General features: G+C 36.6%; 1 protein-coding gene across 4 annotated transcripts in view; it reads left to right on the plus strand.

The window, feature by feature from the left end:
* SPG11 (SPG11 vesicle trafficking associated, spatacsin) overlaps nt 1–14,901 on the plus strand; it is an 82,152-nt gene that overhangs the window by 24,650 nt on the left and 42,601 nt on the right. For all 4 annotated transcript variants that reach the window (XR_010405026.1, XM_045900169.2, XM_045900170.2 and 1 more), the window contains 10 exons: nt 1,743–1,898; nt 2,326–2,501; nt 4,538–4,714; nt 5,563–5,634; nt 5,922–6,049; nt 6,373–6,548; nt 7,258–7,471; nt 10,353–10,556; nt 12,042–12,148; nt 14,204–14,349. Coding sequence is in view for 3 of the 4 variants with exons in the window: in XM_045900169.2 (XP_045756125.2) it covers nt 1,743–1,898; nt 2,326–2,501; nt 4,538–4,714; nt 5,563–5,634; nt 5,922–6,049; nt 6,373–6,548; nt 7,258–7,471; nt 10,353–10,556; nt 12,042–12,148; nt 14,204–14,349 (1,556 nt within the window). In the remaining variant the exon portion in view is untranslated. The remainder of the gene's footprint in view (nt 1–1,742; nt 1,899–2,325; nt 2,502–4,537; nt 4,715–5,562; nt 5,635–5,921; nt 6,050–6,372; nt 6,549–7,257; nt 7,472–10,352; nt 10,557–12,041; nt 12,149–14,203; nt 14,350–14,901) is intronic.

Raw genomic sequence — 14,901 nt, forward strand, 5'->3', positions numbered from 1 at the left:
ATATTCCTAGCCATGAAGGGGCGCCTGGGTGGCTCAGTTGGTTGGGCGACTGCCTTCAGCTCAGGTCATGATCCTGGAGTCCCAGGATCGAGTCCCGCATCGGGCTCCCCCTGCTCGGCGGGGAGTCTGCTTCTCCCTCTGACCCTCCACCCTCTCATGCTCTCTGTCTCTCATTCTCTCTGTCTCAAATAAATAAATAAAATCTTTAAAAAAAAAAAAAAAAAGAAAAAGAAAAGAAAATATTCCTAGCCATGAAGTCCTGTTACTGATATAGACAGGTAATATGCTCAGTACTTTTCTACCCCTGTCCTTTAAAGCACTTATGTGGTACTCCAGTGGTTTTTACTGATCCACCAATAGCTAAAGAGGTTAAGCTACAAATTAGCTGAATGGAAGACACATTCATCCTTCTCCCTCTGACTGCTTTGATTATCATTTATTGCATCTTATAACTGTAGTTTTTAAAAGTTTGGGTTGGGCTTCTCAGGTCCTTTTGTGGGGGCAAAGGAAGTTTTCTGGAAATTCCATTATAGCCAGCTTCTCTGCGGAAGTTGTTTTTAAATCCAAAGACTTGAACCACATTCCCTGCACATGAACGTGTTTGCTTTTTTCTCTTCTCTCATTGTCTACTTCCCATCTAGTACCCTTATAGTTATAGACATCTGCATTTTTAGAAGAGTTTTACCCATTTATTATTATTTTTTTATTATTCAAGAACTGTTGACCTACTAGGGATGTAGTAGAGTATAAAACTTGAAAAATGCAGATGTTGAAGGAATAATAGATATCTTGTGCTTTAATACTTTGTGGCAGGATTGTACTATAAGCAGATGAATCAAACAACTACGTAAATCACAAACAAAAACTAAAAATGAACCAGAGTGAAAAAGGATACATTCCAGGCAGGATCTTTCTCTTTGTAACCTGTTATTTAAGGGAATACTAGTGATTTGTTCTAAATAGGATGTAAAACGTGTTCCAAATTACTCTTCCTCAGTCCTGCTTGCCAAAAACTCAAATGTAACTGTGATACAGCAACCCTTCCCAGGTTCATTGGCAGGTATATGTGTGATCTCAGAATACACAGGTGACATAGGTGTGATATGCCAACTGGTAATGGTAGCTTCATTTACATTGTTTATACTTCCATGACCAGACCTTAAGGGAAGGTCAGTATTTAAAAAACCAGGTAGTGTCTTCCTCCCTATCTCCAAATGCATGTCAAAAAAGAAGGGTGTTTGTGCTTCAGCTTTCTTTTTTTTTTTTTTAAGATTTTATTTATTTATTTAATTGACAGAGAGAGACAGCATGAGGGGGAACACAAGCAGGGGGAGTGGAGAGGGAGAAGCAGGCCTCCCACTGAGCAGGGAGCCTGATGTGGGGCTCGATCCCAGGACTCCGGGATCATGACCTGAGCCGAAGGCAGTCGCTTAACCAACTGAGCCACCCAGGCGCCCCTTCAGCTTTCTTTTTGCTCGGTAATACAGTTAAGCAAGTTTGTTTCCAAGTGACCTGTTGAGCTGTGTAAGCATTTTTATTTCAAATGAAATGTATTTGTACTATGTGTGTCATTCATACTATCCATTCATACCGCACTATCCTCTCTATCAGGTAGTCCAACGGAAATATACCACTTTTGTTCTTAAAAAAAAAAAAAAGTATTGCCACATGGTATTTTTGGATATGTTAGTTTTATTAGGAGTATACTGATGTTCATGTTAATTTCTTTGGTTCTTTCTTAGATGTGGAAAAGCTGACACCAGCATTGGATTTACTTTGCTCAGCAATTAGAGAAAGTGATTCTGAAACCCAAAGCAAACACTTTTCAGAACAGTTGCTTAATCTTACACTGTCTTTTCTTAACAAACAAATAAAAGAGCTTTTTGTTCACAATGAAGGTAAGAATGGCATCAAAGAGGGGTGCGACTGCCCTATTCCTGTGTCAGGACAGACATACAAGTGGTCCTATTGCATGAGAGAGCATGAGCTAGTAGAGTGCTATTTACTAAAGCTGAGAAAAGTCAGTGTATAATTGAGTGACATGGTTCTAATACTGGGAAAGTTGACAGAAAGGACTAATCATTGTGAAAAGGGTTATATTAAATTACAGAGCTACTTGTAAATAGGAAAAAGCTCAGATTTTTTGCCCGAAATTTAAAAACACTTTAGTGTTTAGAGTTTAAATTTTGGCATTTTCTAGAGTTCTTTTATAATCATAACAGCTTATGGTTTATTCCTTCTCTCTAGTTCTTGCTCTGTATGTATATGTATACACACACATACATTTTTGTATATATGAAATTGGCAAATTGGTCTTTTCTATAGAACTAGATGAACATCTACAGAAAGGAGTGAACATTTTGACCAGCTACATTAATGAACTTCGAACCTTCATGATAAAGTTTCCTTGGAAGATAATAGATACAGGAGATGAATATGACGTAAATGAAAATGTTCCCAAAGTAAGAGAGAGCAATATATGGGAGAAACTCAGCGTTGAGGTAAATATGAGCAATTATCACTTCTTTTATTTGCCAGATTTAGAGGATCTGAGAAAACAAAACAGGATTTAGAATCTTATATTTGTGATTCAGAATCTTTGGCAAGCGTTTAGGTTTTACCGATTTGGGGATCTCTGAACACGACTTCAGATTTATGTCTACAAGCTTCATTTATTTAGAACACATTTAAGTTCCCTCTTAATGCCAGATCTGCCCACTTGGATCTGGTGACAGGCACCCACCCCCAAACCCATGTGGGGTGGCATACTCTTAACACTTCCTCAGTGGGTAGGGCCTGGCACTTTGGACTTAAGCATTCTGTCTGACTTATGGATAAATCAAATTACTGCTGATGGTTTGATCTTAGGAAACTTTGATTTTATGCCATTATGTCTTAGAAGTATACTGGATTTGAGTCCTCAGATTCTAGTTAAGATATCTTGCCAGTTAAATTTTCTGTGCTCACCTGCTTGCTTTTCTTTTTATGATAGAAGTAGTACAACCAAACCTTGTTGCCCTCTTTATGACTGGGGCCTAGAAGAATCCCTCCACCCACATGGAGAGTATTGGCTTTAGAAAGACAAAGACCAAAATAGCTTAACCCAGATGATAAGACTCAGTAGGGAGTGAAAGGGATAAGTTTGACATCTGGCGAGTTCACAGGACCACTGGTCTTGGGGTGGAGGAATGGGGAAGTACCTGGCATGACTGCAGTTTCTGTATCTCATTCTCAAGCCAAAAAATTACTTGATTTTCCCCACTCCTTTTTTTGGCTTCTCTTTCCAGTCTCCTTTGCAGGTTTCACTTCCTGTTTTCCCTCTTTAATGTGCTGCAGGGTGCCATTCATGGTCCTCTGGTCTTTTTACTCAAAATAATTGATTTTTACTTTTTGGGAGGTTGTAGTCTACTTTGATGAAAGCTGTGAACTCTTGTCTCCAAACATGCTTGTGAATGTGTGCATGTACACATACATACAGTTTTGCACATGGCTTCATGGGATTCACGGACCCCTCAAAAGCCCCAGGTTAAGAATGTCCCTTTTCTGTGCTCTCTTGAGTATTGGTCTTAAGTACAGGTCTTTATTTCTTCTTACTAGTATAGTAATCTAATGCCTTACTGTCTTGAGCTTGAATCTCTTTCAGTCCATTCTCCACATTGCTGCCTGCATATTCTTCCTAAAATATATATCTGATTATATCACCTTTTGCTTTTAAAATCCTTCAGTGTCTCCACATAAGTTTTAGGATAAATCCCATCTCCCATGTATAACACTCTGCATTATGGAACCTCTGCTTTTCTTTCAGGTCTCATCTGCTACTCTGTCCAACTTTTTCTCCAGTTAAATTGAGTAATTTGGAGGTTCCTAAAGACTGATACTGTTTCTTGCCTTTATGCCTTTGTACATAGTCCCTCTCTTTTTTTTTTTTAAGATTTTATTTATTTGAGAGCACATGCACGCGTGAGTCAAAGCAGGGGAGAGGGCTATGGGGAGAGGAGCAGACTTCCCACTGAGCAGGGAGCCCAGGACACTAAGATCATAACCTGAGCCAAAGGCAGATACCCAGTTGACAGCCATTCAGGCGCCCCCATAGTCCCTCTTTTTGGAACACTTGTCCTCTTTCTTCAGTATATGTATATAACATTTGCCTTTTAAACTTCACCTCATAAGTCTTCTCTACTAGGAAGCCTTTTCTTTTTGTTACTCCTTTTATTTAGATGCTCTTTTTCTGGATCCTCCTGCCTAGCACCTTGGGATACTGTTATTTAAGGGAATACTAGTGATTTGTTCTAAATAGGATGTAAAATAGGATATCATTGCCTCTATCATATAGGACTGTACTCGATACTTTATTTGTGTATTTTCCACTAGTCTAAAAGCAGGGTCTGTGTTTTGGTCAATTTCATCTCCCCTGTGCAAATCCAGCAGCAGATTTTCAATAAAAGTCCATTAGGTGCTCAATAAATATATAAGTCCTATATTACAATAAGGAAATGAAAAGGAACTTAAAAGGCAAATAGTTTTCTCTTTTTCCTAGGAAGTTATTGCCAATGCTATTTTAAACAACAAAATACCAGAGGCACAGACTTTCTTCAGGATTAGCAATCATTCTGCTCAAAGACTTGAGGAGCTGATTAGAATAGGCCTAAATTTGGTCTTTGACAACTTGAAAAAGAACAATATAAAGGAAGCCTCTGAACTTTTGAAGAACATGGTGAGTTGCATAATCTGTCTGATCTTAAAGTCTCTAATGTAGGAAAAGATCTCTGTATTTAATACAATTTCTGGTTGATAGAAAAATTGATTTATATTCATAGTTATGTCACAGACTAAGAAATTTATATCGCTTGTACAGGGAAATAATAATAGAAATGTTCTTCATTACTGAGAACTTTTTTGAAGAGATTTTTTTGAGTTTCCATCATTTGCTCTATTACACTTCGCACTTTGGTTGAAGGAGATGGTGCTTCTCCTAGAAGGCTTCACATGTCAAAGTATGCCCAGGACCTCATTTTTAGGGGGACATTCTGGGTTGTTCGTGCAACCCCTTATGTCTCCATTTGAGCTTTCTAGTAGCTTATACCTTTGCTTTGTGCTCCGTGGTTTTACTTAATTTGAGAAGGGGAAGGCCCAGAGGTAGGCCTCCTGGAACTAAGCTGAGGACCTGGCCCTAATCTGCATGGTTGGGGTCTTGCCCATGGTAATTTTCTGGAGGTATAGAGGAGTGAAACTGTGTAAGCGTTGCAATTTGCATTGACTTTTGTTTTCAGGTGAATCATTATAGCAGATAACTGTAGTTTTGATCATATGGTAGCCTAGCATTACCTTAGATTGTTCTATGTGCTGCCTTTGTTCTGGCAAAATCACTAAGGACTTTAGGGATAGGCAGTATGTATGTATGATAAATACAGAGAATGAACGTTCACAAGAGCAGAAAAGCTGTAGAATTCTAACAGGATACATGTCTGTAATAGAGTACTTCTTTACCCAACATATATTTATGGTTAAAATAGCCCTGTTACAAAATGTAAAGGTTTTGAAAATTTTCTCTGTTTACTGTAGGGCTTTGATGTAAAAGACCAGTTGCTCAAGATATGCTTCTATACAACTGATACAAATATACGGGACTTTCTGGTAGGTAAAGGTGAGGCTATGTAGTTTACATCTTCTAGTAAACCTTGGTGAAACTCCAAAATGAATTATTTTAATATTCAACTACTATCTAGTAAGTAAAAGTATGAGAACTCCTTTGTATTTTTTAATGATTGTTTTGCATTTGTGGTTAAAGAAAATTTGTGTGAATTCATATATACCTCAAAAATTCAAAATACAATTCTTAAATGACATTTAATCTCATGACATTTGTTTTGCAATTGTGCTTGATTTTTGTGAGATCACTGGTTAATTATTTTTTATTCAAGGTTGAAATTTTAAAAGAAAAAAATTATTTTTCTGAAAATGAAAAAAGAACTATAGACTTCGTGCATCAAGTTGAGAAGTTTTATTCAGGACATTTCCAAGAAAATATGCAGATCCAGTCCTTTGCCAGGTAGTCTCATTAGCCCACTTTTGATAATATGGAAAAAATACTGTGGACAGTGTTTAGTTTATAATTGTTAGCACAGATTTTTTTTTTAATGTGGAACTGAGCTTACATTCTCTATGAAGATAAAACTTGTATCATCCAGAGAGGACTCAAGAATTTCCTGTCATTTCCATATGTGTATAATCACATACATATTTTTAAGATAACAAATACAAAAATGAGAGTAGTGAATTATGTGTTCGCTAAAAGAGTAGAAGTTCATGAACAGATAAAAAAGAATGATGCTTTTCCGTCCAAAATTAAAAACATTTATATCACTGTTGTAGGTATTGGATAAAGGAACGGGATTTTTTCAAGCACAAATCTGTTTTGGACTCACTCCTGAAATATGATCCTAAAGATAAATTTAACAAACAGGACCATAGAGTTGTGTTAAATTGGGCTCAATGGTGGACTCAACTAACACAAGAATCCATCCTTCTCCCCAGGATAAGTCCAGAAGGCAAGTGTGAAAGAACCTAAAATCTAACATATTGAATGAGGATTAAATTAGGCATTGGTATTTGAATAGTTCCATGAGTCTCCATTTTAGAACTCCTTTTGGAGGAAACATAGTTGCTTTAAAATGCAAGTCATTGCATTAAGACCTCTTTCTTATCTCAAGAGTTTTGTAAGGGATTTCTAATGTGATACTGGACGAGAAAAGCCATATGGTTCAGTGAATTGAGATTTCAAGGCTAAGAATTCTCTTCCCAGCCTCAAAGTGACAAAATCTTTGTTTTTCCAAATAGTCTTCATGTTTCTTCTTGTGTACAAAGGATCTATATCGCACCAGGCTCTGGGGAACAAACAGTGGTAATTCATAGAAGGTTAAAGTTTTTATTTATATTAAGGAGAAGAAAAGGGAAGAAGAGGCCTGAAAAGATAAGTGAAATACACAGCTAATTTCCAAGTTTCGTTTAACTACTGTAGTAATGAGAACAACATTTAGCTCTTCCTGCAGCTGACGTATTATGAAATGAGCACTAAAGAGGAAAATAGTAAAATAAGCAGAGGGCCTGAATAATTCATATGTTACATAAATATTTGTGCAGATCATCATATCTATTCAGTTAATTAGTGTTGAGTTTCGTGTCAATAATCATAATTCATTGCTATTTTAAAACGTAATTTATTCTTTTTTTTTAAATGTTATTTTCTTCTTAATGCAGAATACAAATCGTATTCTCCTGAAGCCCTCTGGAGCTATCTCACAGCTCGCCATGACTGGTCAAGCATTATCTTGTGGATTGGAGAATTTCACACTCAGAACAGTTGTGCTTCGCTTGAGCAGAACAGATGGCCCCTTCTGACTGTTGATGTTATCGATCGGCATACTTGCTGCAACAGCTACATGAGGAATGAAATTTTAGATCAGCTGGCCAGGTATTGTCACTGTGGGGATGAACACAAGGAAGGGCAATAAAAAATAATGGTGTAATTTTTGCTCTGAAATGCCATAAATCCAATGCAACATCATTTCGTAGTATTCAGAACTGTAAGGGTGTTACCATCCATTGAGGTTTTAAAATCACATGCATTTAATATCATGTGGTAGTGAATAGGCTCTCAAATTGTAGATGAAGGTTTTCCTCAAATCATTAAATGTGCTTTGGTGTAGAAATGGTCAGCTGTCAGTGCAGCGACAAGGACTAAGTGGCAAGAGCTGAGATGAGGATACCTTAGTGTCGAGTAACGTCTGCCACTCTTCTCCCAGCTGTATGCTCCATGTGGTTTGAACTAAAGAGAACTGCTCAGTTAAGAAATTAGTGAGGGGAAGTAACTCTTGAAGTGATGGAGACTTTAAAATTTTAATTCATTGCTAAAAATAATTCTGTTAGATTGAACCATGCGAACTTGCCATATGTGTGGGTCAAAAATGATTGAATATCAGCACATCTCATACAGCTACACCTAATCTGTCTTCCCAAGCTATAAAAATAATATAAGGAGACAATAACATGTATGTTAATTTTTAAGTTTCATAAAGCTATTTCCCGTGTATTTATTTTATTGTATATTTATACTTATTGGGGAGGTATAGCTCTATTGCCCTACCCAACCTGAAGATGTGGAGAGTGAGATCTAGAGAAGAGCTTTGCCCAAGCCAGTTACTTTCAGACTTCAGTTCTTTTATCCCTGGCTTTCTATTTGCTGTTCTTTCCACTGCACTAAATCCTCTTCTTGTTTACCAAAAGTAAAATTACGTATAACTTGAATGCCTATCAAATATGTAGCTTAGTATTTGATTGCTTAAAAAGCTAGTATATGTATGACTTAACATGAATTATGACATTAATGAATTGAGATCTATAGCAACAGATTAAAGGGAAAAAAATCCCTGCTAGATACAGAAAAGCATTTGATAAAATTCAGCATCAATTAATAATAAAAGCTACATATTAGCAAACTAAGAATAGACAAATTTCCTTAACTTGAAAGGGGTATCTAAAAAAATCTTCTAGCTAACAATATGCTTGATGGTGAAACATCACAAACATTCTCTTTAGATGTGGAGCAAGACAAGCCTGTCGTGGATTCCGAAGTTGGTTGTTAGAATAATGCCATCTCAATAAAAATCCCAGCAGGTTTTCTTGTGGATTTTAACAAGGTGATAAGTATTTATATGAAAATGGAGAGGGTCAAGAATAGCCCTGAAAAAGAACTTGCCCTACCAGATATAAAACCTTATTCTGTTTATTTTTAATGAGCATAGAAACAAACTTCTGCATGTATGCTCACTTTATATATGACAAAGGTGGCACTGCACAGTGGGCAAAGAACAGTTTTTCGACAAAGGGGGTTGGGATAACTGGATAGCTATGTTGGGGGGGAATTAAATTGGACTTTCTGCCTTCTATCATGTATACAATCAATTCCAAGTAGAAAATCTAAATGACAAATGTGACACTATAAAGCTTTTAGAAGATGTAGAAGAATATCTTCATGACCCTGGGACTAGGGTATGCTTTCTAAACGCCTAGAGGGGTAAAGGAAGAGAATAGTTACCGAGACCTAGAGAACTGCCCGGCATGAGTTGTGTTCCCTAGTGGAGAGTGTCAGCCAAGGTGCTGTCATCCAGCACAGAGAGAGCCAAGGTATCCCCATCCTCTCTTTTTTCTGACTCTTATCATCTGATGGTGATTTCCCATAGGGTGAACCAAAGTAGAAGCCTGAGGATACTACAGTCTTCTGTCCAGGTGATCCTCTGGGGATAGAGAGCAGGAGAAGAGTAGAGCTTGGATCTTGGAGGGGAAAGATATCAGAGCACATAGGCATTTCACAAAAGAGGAAGCACAAATGGAAATGTAAATTTGGTTTACCAAAAATCTAGGAGCACCTGTAATGACCATCAAACGTAGAGAGTGGATAAATAAAATGTATTATAATCACACAGTGGAATATTATGTAACAATGAAAAGGACCAAACTGTAGTTGCAGGTATCAACATGGATAAATCACACAATGTTGAATATAAGAAATAAGACTAAGAACAATATATCCAGAATGTACCATTTATATATAAAGTTTAAAATAGGCAACACCCTACTATATATTATTTGGGGTTGCATATATGAGTGGGTAAAACTATGAATAAAAGTAGGGAATGGTTATTACAAAATCAGGATAGTGGTTAGCTCTGGGTAGCAAAGGACATGCAGTGGGAGAGGAATACACCAAGGGCTTCCAGATATGATATTCTATTATCTGGGTAATGGTTACATAGTGTTTCTTTAAATGCCACATTATATGCGTTCTATACTCCTTTGGTACATATACTTAACAGTAAATTTGTAAAAAGTAATATTTAAATGCAAATTTCTATTCTTGTTTAGTAGTTGGTCTAGTTAAATTATTCTGCTTTAGTTTTGTTTTGTTTTTTTTTTATAACAATTTTGTTAGGCTATTTTGGAAATTTCAGTGGTTAAAGCCTCTAGCTTCAAGAGCTAACCACTGTTGCCAAAGTGGATTGTATAGTACCAGTCAAAACCACACACACACACACAAAAATGGAGATAGATTAGGTTTTTGAAATATTTAAGATAACTCTAGACTGTCATTACTACCTTTAAATATTAAAATGGTGCGTGAACCTTCATCAGAAACTAGCAAAATATAGTCAGAACATCGTTATAGAGTGAGACTTGGCAGTCTTAATTTGTAAATCCTTAGTTTTAAGTAGTTGAGACTTCAGCAATGGAAGTGGTTTGGTCTGCTCTGAATCTGGCAACTTTGTAACTTGCCATCTCTGAAACCTGCTCAACAGGAATGGGATTTTTCTTAAGTCTGAACTAGAAGACTTTGAACTCTTCCTGCTAAGACTGAACCGCATTGGGGGTGTGATGCAAGATGCTCTCCCCATTCAAAACTACAGATCCAAAGAAGGTTGGGATTTCCATTCTCACTTCATTCTCTATTGTTTGGAACACGGTCTGCAGTATCTTCTCTATGTCTATCTTGACTGTTACAAGTGAGTACTGAGAACTGATTTGTCTTTGAGCAGGTCTTCACGTTTCCTCTTTCCATACTACTTCTGAATATGACTTTTAGGAAAATACTAAACATTCACTTGAAGAATGCTAGTCTTTTTGCTGTAGCTCCCCACCTCCCTTGCCAGCTCCACCACTTGGTACCTTAGTTCAATGCTGCATTCAACTAAATGCTTATCATGTGTTTTTGGTGATGTTAATCCTGTAACATCTCTGTTAACCTTTTAAATAACTAGAGAGAATAAAATGAAAGAAATGCTATAGAAGTTTAAAAGAGGGGAAAATTCTAAAAGTTAACTTGGAGTTCTTTGGTACCTTCATTCCCAGACAAATGAATGTTAAACAATTTTGAATTCATAGCCACTACGAGGTATGTTAGATATGCTCTACAATTTATATTTAGATAGGTGAATATACATCAGTACGTACCTGCCCAAGATCAACCTGCAGAATCATATGTGGCCACTGTGAATTACTGTTGGGTCAGTAATACAAAGAATTGTAGTCTCTAATATATGAGTATGCAGTGTTCTTGGCACTAGGGTAAGTGCTTGATGTGCACTGATTCATCTAATATTCCCAAAAGTCCTATGAGGTGGTTACTCCCATTCCACAGGTGAGGGAACTGGAGCGTTGAGAGAGACTATGTGCCTTAAAGTGCACAGTTCTAGTAAATGGCACAGCCAGATTTAATTCTGCTTAGGTTTTATTGCAGAGCCTACACTTAATGTGCTAATGAGAACATTTTTATTTTATTTTGTGTATTAAAGAACTAGGAATTCAAACAGATGATGTTTTTCCAGTTCATACCATTGAGGCTTATTTAGACACAGGAATTTTTTTCCCCAAAGCTACTGGCAAGAGAAGATGTAAAAGTCATATTCAGAGGATGTATTCTGAGACTGAATTCCTCAGTCCTAGCTTCTCTGTAGTGTGTAAAACTTTTCAAAAACCTCTGAAGTTTGAAAATGCTAAAGAGTTTTTGATGTTTAAAAAAAAATACAGTAGGGGGTACCTGGGTGGCTCAATGGTTAAGCGTCTGCCTTCGGCTCAGGTCATGATCTCAGGGCCCTGGGATCAAGCCCCACATCGGGCTCCCTGCTCAGCGGGGAGTCTGCTTCTCCCTCTGCCCCTCCCCTCACTCATTCTCTCTCTCTCAAATAAATTTTTAAAAAAATACAATAAAATATAAAGTATCTGAAAGGAGGTGTATGTTAATCTTAAAGGGTTGGTAAAATTTCATCATGGAAGTAAAGACATTATAAATAAAATTATCTGTCTCTGAATTCTTCTCTATTTCCAGATCATATGGAATATATAAAGCACAGCACAAGGAGTATATAATGTTATATTTACTTTTAATTCCAAAGTTCCTTTTTTAAAGCTCATTATCATTTGAGCAAACATGGTTATAATTGTCTTATCCTGTATGTTAACCAGAATTTGTTCTTTTGTTTTATATACAGACTTAGTCCTTCAAATTGTCCCTTTTTGGAAAAAAAAGAATTACATGAAGCTTACCCTTGGTTTGAATTTTTAGTTCAGTGTCGACAAGTTTCCAGTAATTTAACAGGTATGGGTGTACTGTATTAAAATAAAAAAATTTCTTTGGCTACGGACACCTGGGTGGCACAGTCAGTTAAGCGTCGGACTCTTCGTTTCTGCTCAGGTCATGAGCTCAGGGTCTAGAGATCGAGCCGCCTGTCAGGCTCTGCACTCAGCAACAGTGTCTGCTTGAGATTCTTTCTTCCTCTCCCTCTGCCCTTCCCACTCTGCTCTCTCTTTAAAATAAATCAAATCTTTTTTTAAAAAATCTAATTTTTTTTTTTTTTTGCTAAATAACTGGTCTGTTGAATGGCATTTAATTGGTGAGTTCTAAATAAATCACTTGGCTCTAGACAAATATCTGACTATAACCTAGGCTCAAGTTTGATTTAAGAAGCAGAAGACCAAAAATGTTTCCCTCTCTCCAGCCAAGAAAAGCCAGATGGCATGTGTGCGTGTGTGCCCTTCCCCCTCAGCCTCATGCTTGGCTGTCTTTGGGTATCTCTCATCTCACCAGTTTATCACAGGCTGAATCCCTGCTGTCTGGTAGATGGACACCCTTTTTCTGTGAAGAAGTGGTCTGTCTTCCAGGTGCCTGCCCTGAATCCTTTAGTAAGCAACTCCATATGGAAGAGGAAAAAAGTCCACAGTGTGTGTGGGATTGTCGTGGCTTCTGTAGTAGAGCTCCTGAAGGAGAGTTTGGCTCCGGTTCGAATCAGAAGAGCCCTGGGACACCCCCCCCCCTGCCGCCCACTTGAGGGATTAGCTGGTGTTATTCCAGAAATTCTCTCCAGAAAGGGGCCAGGCAGAGCCACTATACAGGCAAGAAATATCAACAGCCAATCTTTTATGGAATTCCTGTTTTTTTTCCAAATAAAAAATTTTTTCATAATGTGGCTTGGGTTTTTTTGTTATGTTTTATTTTGGGTTTTTTTGATGCTGATTATAAAATAATACATGTTCATTGTAAAGAAAAATTGGAAGCCACAGACAACTATCTAGAAGATAAAACTCCACAGGCAGATAGCCTAGGTAGATAATCATCCACAGGCAACTCTTGATATATTTTAATGTATTTTGTTCTAGGTACTTTCTCTATACTTTTTTTTAGCCTGGTCTATATTATATTTCATTCATCCAACAAATATTTATTAAGCTCCCACATTGCGACAGTCTCTAAGTACTAGGGATACAACTAGAAATATCTATGTATTTATATATTGCCTTTTTCATATAGTAATTATAAGAATTTTCCTGTGTTCTTAGAGACAATGACTATTTTATGTCTACAAATATTTCATCATATGGATGTACTGTTAACTAATATACTGTTCTCTCATCTTTTGACACTGAGGCTATTCTCAGTTTTTTTCTATCATGAATAACAGTCTTGTGTATATTTGAACATAAAATTTTTGTCTTTGAAATCAGATTATTTCCTTAGTACAGATAGATTCCTGGATATGAAATTACTGGATCAAAGGTTATATACAATTTGAAGGTTCTTGCTATAAGACCAGATTGCTTTTCAGGGGAATTAGAGCATTTTATCCATAAGTCCCAGCTTCTTTGTGCCCTGACCAGCTGTGTGCTTGAGGATGATTATTTTTGTTGATAAGGAATATACGGCATCTGATTATTATTTTATTTTGCATTTCTTTATTGCTAATGAACTACATATTTTCATATGTCAAACATTTATATTTCCTCCTTTGTAAATGGTTATTTGTCTACTTATCTGTTAGAGTCAGTATTTGGGGCATTGATTTGTATGAACTCTTTGCTGAAGACATTAATCCTTAGGTTGTCATTTGCTGTTAATTTGTTGTTAAAATTTCCCCCCTAGTTTATTACCTTTCAATTTTCTTCTGTTTGTCTGTTTCAACACTTGTTTGTCTCAATTGTCTGAATAGAAGTTTTTACTTTATGTGGACAAATCTTTCATTTTTTCCCTTTATGATGTTTTCCAGTTGCTTTTCATCTTAGAAAGTACCTCTTACTGTGGATAGAGTTAAAAATTTTCTTCCTCAGAATTATGTAATTCTTTCTCTTAAGGAGAAAAATCTACTCTTTTATTTTTCAGATCCCAAACTGATCTTCCAGGCTAGCCTTGCAAATGCTCAGATACTGATTCCCAGCAACCAGGCCAGTATAAGCAGTATGCTATTGGAAGGACATACCCTCCTGGCCCTTGCTACGACAATGTATGCCCCTGGGGGTGTCAGCCAGGTATGGGTAGCACTTTTACCTATTATGGTAAAATAGGACTGATTTTAAATTTAGTGGAAATATCCATGGATTTTCTAGACTCCTTTGATATTCAAATACAACCACTTACATAAGTATTTCATTTTATTAAAGGGCATAAAACAAGGATGAAGTTTTAAATTTTGTATTATATTCACTTAAGTTGGAAGGGAACTAATATGTGGTATAGAGATTTTTTTTTTTACCTTTGTTTTCTAAACTTCAGGTTTGTTTTCAGGATAGAATCAGGATCTGATTGCTCCTGGGAGTAACTATACTTTAGATGTGTGGCTTGGGAATTAATAGGCAAAAAGGAAATCATAATTTTTAGCTATCCATATAAACTCTTCTGAGGGACCCAGTGGAAACTTGCCCATCTCTGCTTTTTTGAAAGTACATAGTATGCCTCATTACAGGAAACTGAAGAATGCAGTTTAATAAAAATCTTTAAAAGCTTCTTACTGATAATAACTTAATATAATACCACCTCTTCCAGATTATTGCAATATATTTTAATTCATATGGTTATCTATG

Source organism: Mirounga angustirostris, unplaced genomic scaffold (genome assembly GCF_029215605.1).
Source record: "Mirounga angustirostris isolate CCGP_5_RB_7025 unplaced genomic scaffold, mMirAng1.0.hap1 SCAF_9, whole genome shotgun sequence".
Taxonomy (NCBI): domain Eukaryota; kingdom Metazoa; phylum Chordata; class Mammalia; order Carnivora; family Phocidae; genus Mirounga; species Mirounga angustirostris.